The sequence below is a fragment of the Scardinius erythrophthalmus genome (assembly GCF_964197995.2).
Source record: "Scardinius erythrophthalmus genome assembly, chromosome: 11".
In the NCBI taxonomy this organism is placed as follows: domain Eukaryota; kingdom Metazoa; phylum Chordata; class Actinopteri; order Cypriniformes; family Leuciscidae; genus Scardinius; species Scardinius erythrophthalmus.
In genome coordinates this window covers 41,822,265-41,828,277 of record NC_138231.1, presented here as the reverse complement: position 1 = coordinate 41,828,277, position 6,013 = coordinate 41,822,265, and the positions used below count along the sequence as shown (strand labels likewise).

At 39.9% G+C, this 6,013-nt stretch overlaps 1 protein-coding gene across 1 annotated transcript; it reads right to left on the bottom strand.

Annotated features, from left to right (window-relative positions):
* Positions 1-550: 550 nt before the first annotated feature.
* On the bottom strand, positions 551-5,397 carry LOC308698508 (uncharacterized protein). The gene is made up of 4 exons (XM_081378621.1): positions 5,167-5,397; positions 4,891-5,056; positions 4,689-4,804; positions 551-1,722 (listed from the first exon to the last, which is right to left on the bottom strand). Exons 1-4 carry the CDS (start codon positions 5,323-5,325, stop codon positions 910-912), a joined length of 1,254 nt encoding a protein of 417 aa, XP_081234747.1. The 5' UTR covers positions 5,326-5,397; the 3' UTR covers positions 551-909.
* Between the last annotated feature and the right edge of the window lie 616 nt (positions 5,398-6,013).

Below are 6,013 nucleotides of genomic sequence, written 5' to 3'. Positions count from 1 at the left end.
ACAAGCGCGGATGCCATTGACTAAAACAATCTTTTTAAGTAAATTAATTTATTTCTATATTTTATAAATTAAATGTTTGTAAGATGAGAGCTGATATTGCTTTCGTAGTAGTAAAACATAACATAAATTATGCTATCAAATTAACCTACCCCCACACCTAAACCTACCCCTTCCATAAAAATAAAATTGACTGTAGAGTTTCATAATTAAAATACATTAAATGTATGTTATACGATCCTTATGCCTTATCACTGGGTAGCGATAGTGAATCTTAAAAAACAAGAAAAATGTAAGCAGAAGAAGAGCAGCACTAGTACCCCATTGCAGGAAAAAAAATACCATGGAAGTCAATGGGGTCCATCAACTGTTTGGTTACCTACATAAAACCTTCAAAATATCTTATTTTGTGTTATTTGGAAGCCAACGACAGCAAACGTTGAGGCAGACACAACACCTGATGCATTCACTACCTTTGGAAACCTTAAGGTAGCATCTGAATTTGGGATACTACTTAACAGCAATATATCCAGAATAAAAAGGAACATCATGTACATGATCTCAAGGTTATATTTATTTCACTGTTGTAAAAGACATCAAATCAATGTTGACCTTGAGTGTTAAATAATAGCCTACTTGTTATGTTGTGAATCTGTACAATAATGCAAAATGTTATACTGTTGTTTCCAGTACTTTTTTATAATAAATGTTTGAAACAAAGCTTACAAAAAGAATATTTACATATTCATATATTTACATAAGTGTACGCAACTTCTATGGTCTGAAGATATACTATATACACAAGACATTCTGTACCAAAGGTCTAAAATCAATAACAGAACCACAATAATGCCAAAGAATCAAATCCACAGTGTTCTCCACTACAAATACTATTCCGACATCCTTACAATACTAAATGTGCTCCTCCTGCCAAGGAACACAACCTGCAGGCGAGACAAAATAGTCACACAGAAGGTTTCGTTGGATTTTCGCCGTATCTGATGCATCGCTTTCTCCTCTTTGCTCCGCCGGCTGGAAAGACCCACTTCCTTGCTTCCTCCAGGTTCCCTCAACTAAGCTGTGGTCCTCATTCTCCCAATCCGCAAAGCCTGGAGGTGTGTACGCCTCAGACCTGCGCTCGCGGAGGAAGTTATGGATGCATAGCGAGGCCATGGTTATCTTAACCACCTTGTCTGGCTCCAAATATATGGTGTTCCTGAAAACCCTTAGCCTGTTGGCAAGAATGCCGAAAGCATTTTCTGGCGCTCTACGTGCCCTTGATAGACGACAGTTCAGTACCTGTTGACTGCGGTCCGTCTGCTTGCATGGATACGGCGTCATGAGATCAGGCCTTAAAGGATATGCCTCATCACCCACAAACATGTACGGCATCATTACGTCACTGTTGGGCAAGGGTTCAGGTGGAGGGAAGTTCAGCAAACCCTGATCCATGGCTTTGCACAAGTCCGAGTGTGCGAACAGTCCGGCATCAGAGACACTGGCCTGGGTTCCCACGCTGGCATAGATGAACTTGTAATTTGCATCTACCGCAGCCATGATCGTCACAGAGAACCTGCCCTTGTAATTATGCTCAACGCTCACACTTTTTGCTGGAGGCTGTAAATAGATCCGTTTTCCACCAAGCGCACCCAGGCAATGTGGAAACTGCCATTTCGATTCAAAGTCTTGAGCTATTGTCCGCCATTCTGCCTCTGTTGATGGTGTCTAGCAATAGAACAGAAGAATAGAACAGAATAAGACTTAATTTCATTAAGTTCATTTTGTGCACTTATTCTAGAGGTATTTATGATATTTGCATATACATAAATATATAAAAAGTATAAAAAATATGTATAGCACAATGTATAAATACCTTGTGGTCATGACAGCATTATAAAGTTCAATTTATTACTAATTATTACGTACCTTAAAAGTATACATAACAAAAAAATTTTGAATCCATTCTTTTTATTTTTTTGGTATTTCTGTATAATATAGGCTAATCAATGTTATATTTTATTTTCCCCTACAATTCATGTTCTTCTTTACCCAATTAACACTCTGTATTATATTTTTCAATACGCAAATATTCCCTGTATACGTTTTGTTTATACTGTAAATAAATGTCTGACAATCATGCCAGTAAAGCTTTGGTTTTACTGTATATGACTATTTCTGTAGGCCTTCACTTAATGTGAATTTAACACTCAATGTGTTTCGAGAATGTCTATACATTGCGTGAGCAATGTAATATAATACAGCAATGCCTTAAAGGGGACATCTGTAGGATTGAAAATAATCCAAGATATTTGAAATGAACCATTACTGTTTTCCACCCCCTTTTTCTACCACATGGACCACAAGACCACAAGTTCCTAAAGGCACAGATGGGCTGATAGTGATCTAGGCCTGTAGGCCAAGATGTTTTGGGGGTCGATGAATTGTCACACCTTTAGTACGGTGGAGGAAGTTGTAATTATCTGATTGGTCAGTTTGAAGGTCTCACAACTGGGTTTTAGTCACATGGTCAGGAAAGGATAAAAGATGATTGAAACTGTTGCTCTGTCTCTTTGATGCTCTGGCTCCCTTTCTTGGGGCTCTCTTCCTTTACCTCCTCTTCTCTCTCTCTCTCTCTCTCTCTCTCTCTCTCTCTCTCTCTATATATACAGTATATATAGCAACGCTCTCCCACATATTAAGCTATTGTGCTTATTCCCGTCGTTGGTATAAGTGGCAGTGGGTGGAATTGACAAGAAATGTACAGTTTCTACCAACTTGTTGACATCTTTTCTACAGTCATTCGGCAGCCTTGCAGACTGAACCGCTGCAGGAAATCCACCCTTACATGAAATGGATGAAATGTTCACCTTTTTTTGGTCGCTTTTTTCAGTTAGGTGTCTGCCAGCTCAGAAGAGCTGAAAAGAAAACACGCAGCCAGTTTGAGCTGTCTGAGTCTGAAACTGTGTCATCCAGCGAGCGGCTTTAATTTGCAGCCAGTTTCTATGCAGATAGCTAGCTATTTGAATAAGACCGCCTCCGAGACATACACAGAGTCTTCTTCCACGGATATGGCCCGAATCTGTTTTGTGACTGTTGTTCCCGCCCACTGAAACCAGGCCCGGGCCGGGCCAGTGAATTTGCCAGTTTGAAGACGGATCCGGCTCGCAGTCATGTGCTGTCTCGGTTATGATTTCACTTTAGTTAGCATGTAATGTTGCTGTTTGAGCATAAACAACATCTGCAAAGTTACAACGCTCAAAGTTCAAAGCAAAGGGAGATATTTTCTTTTAAAGAAATCGCTTTTTAAGGACTACAACAAACAGCTGGTAGAGACTACACCACATTCCTCCTGGGTTAGTGATATCACTATACTTAATGTGCTTAGCACCCTTAACCCATAGAACTGAGACTGGCTAAAGCCTTGTTTATACTTTCGCCTGGCTCGGCAGAGCGAGTCTCCGCAGACTGCACGCGCACCTCCCCAAACGGACGAGGCGTTTATACTCGACGCGCTCGCCATTGTACTATTCTGTGAAACGACAGGGGGCGACTCAAGTAATTGTCCTCTTAACCATCAGGAATCAGCGGTGAGAAGAAGAAAGGTCCACACGTGACAATGTTTATTTTAGTACATCACCACCAATACCACACTACAAAAAGAATCGTGTAAAATCCAGTAAACCCTGAGATTATTACTTGTGATATAAAAACGTGTGTAGGCTGTACAACTAAATTAAGGATCTCTTAAATATTTTCTAATTTCACTAAACATTTCATAAAGTTCCTTGGACATTTTATAAAACATGGACCTTTATTTTTATTAAAATGGCTTATGTCTGCTATAGACTCATTTTGTAAATGTAAGCAACTAATTTAAGACGCACAAACTGGGTGTCGGTGCGGTGAGACGTACGTGCTCGACCAGACTCGTCTCGAAGTCGCGCATCTTTGGATGCGGAGCCGCGCGCGCTTTTACAAAAAAAGCCGTGCACATCGCCAAGCAAAACGGTGTCTTGCGCATCACGCACGACCACCCACACCGCAATGACGTCATATTTGCTGTGCGGTGAGTATAAACCTAGCTTAAAGCTGCTCAGAGGGAGAGAAATTATCTGGTACAGAAACAGAATTGATTAAAGTCGGAGCTTATCTTTTCACCACAGGCTACTATAATAATTTAGCCGCTGGGCTCGTTACCAGGTTTTGGTACCCGCGGCAGCGTCACATGTTCCACAACAACGCTTAGCTGCTCGCAGATGCGCCTGTCTATTAATCTGCCTAATTTGCAGCACAACTGGCCAATGCCGATTAATTAAAACATATCGGGCCGATTAATCTGCCTACCAATCAATCGGTCGACCTCTACTCATGAAGACCCTAAAGAATCACACCAACTTTGGAAAATGGGCATCTGATGTCCCCTTTAATGTTGCACTTTCTTTATGTCATTCTTAAGTATTTTTTTTATTTTTAAGTATTAATCCCCATTTCTGATAATCCCAGGTTGCTATAACCGTACAGGTTTACATATGAAACTTTATTCTCTCAACATAGGATCTGGGTCCCATGACTTCACATCGCATGGTCACAAGATACTATCATGTCCTCTTAAATTAATATGCAATACGTTAGTTATGATTAATACTACTGCAGATGTTTAGGATTGTGAGTAAATGGAAATCAGAGTTTACCTTCAGGTAGTCTTTCTTCATGACCTGGTGCAGAGCAGCACAGGTCTCCATAACGATCTGTGAAATAGTGCTGGCCCCAATCTTGTACTGTAAACTGAGGGAACTGAATGTTTCCCCTGCATAACAAAAATAACCCTTAAAATAAACAACAGCTACGTTCAATGAATTCAGCGTTATATTAATACTGCCCAGGTAGACTCACCTGAAGCCAAATAGCGCAAGGTCACAGACAGGCGATCTCTCGCGGATATTGCCCGTCTCATTTTAGTGTGTTGTTTGGTGATGAGGGCCCCGACGCTCCCCAGCAGGAGCTCGAACTCCTCCTCCGTCATCCGCAACAGCTCGCGGCAGCCGGGCTCCTCGCTCGACTAGCAATAACACATCATACATATCAGAAGGCGTTTGACTAAATAATGCTTCTGTTCTATCAGAATAAGTACATGCCACACAACTGCTTTTATTATAGTTATTTGTTTACCTCCAACACTCTCTGCGGAACGGGCGATCCGTGCTGCTCGCGTCTCTTTAAACATTCTCTCCTCCATATTCGTCTGTTGTTTTTCTTTTTTTCCTTTTCGCTGCAAATCAGCGCACAGATAACTTGGAGTGCAAGCTGCTTGTTGTTGTTGTTCGCCATATGTGCGGGCCGGGAAGAATTACAGTCTCGCGCGAGAACTTTTGTCTCACCAGTGTATTTCCTGGTACGTAATTTCCTGTATCAATTCACTCGTGTGCGTTTTGTTGTTGTTGTGAAACGTAAGGCTCGAACCTATGGTTTCAACCAAAAGACGTTTTTTTTTTTACTTTAAATGTGAATTCCAAAATACTCTTAAGTGCGATATCTGTGTTGTATGGTATTGTAGAAATAACTCTAATAGAACGTTTTGTCGTTGTAAGGCTCGTTTGAGGTTGTGTGTGTTTTAGACAGAGTAAAAGAATGAACAAACTAATGAAACCATTTTTTTTTACAGTCTATGAATGCAACACTAATCACCAATATGGTGACATCAAAACAATTACAGTACTAAACAATATAATTTCTTACAGTGGCATCTAGGGGGAACTTCTTACAGTGGCATCCCTTACGGAAAGAAAATACATTTCCATATATTTATAATTAATATATTATATGATGTACAAATATACTGTAAAATATATGAAATAATATATTGCTTTAATAAATTGTGTTATATATTATAATATATTGAATTATACTTAAGGAATTGCCGCTTTTCAAATTTTGGAAAATATATTTACAATATATATTTACACTGTAAAATGTAATTAGTTGAGTGTGCTTAGAAAACGTGGAAAACGATTGCCTT

What these genes read in the sequence shown, in the direction of transcription:
- LOC308698508 (XM_081378621.1), bottom strand. Translation starts at nt 5,325, where the DNA reads ATGGCGAACAACAACAACAAGCAGCTTGCACTCCAAGTTATCTGTGCG. An exon ending in TTCCGCAGAGAGTGTTGGAG is followed by an intron (nt 5,057 to 5,166) that starts GTAAACAAATAA and finishes TGTTATTGCTAG; the next exon opens with TCGAGCGAGGAGCCCGGCTG. An exon ending in TGAAGAAAGACTACCTGAAG is followed by an intron (nt 1,723 to 4,688) that starts GTAAACTCTGAT and finishes TTCTATTGCTAG; the next exon opens with ACACCATCAACAGAGGCAGA.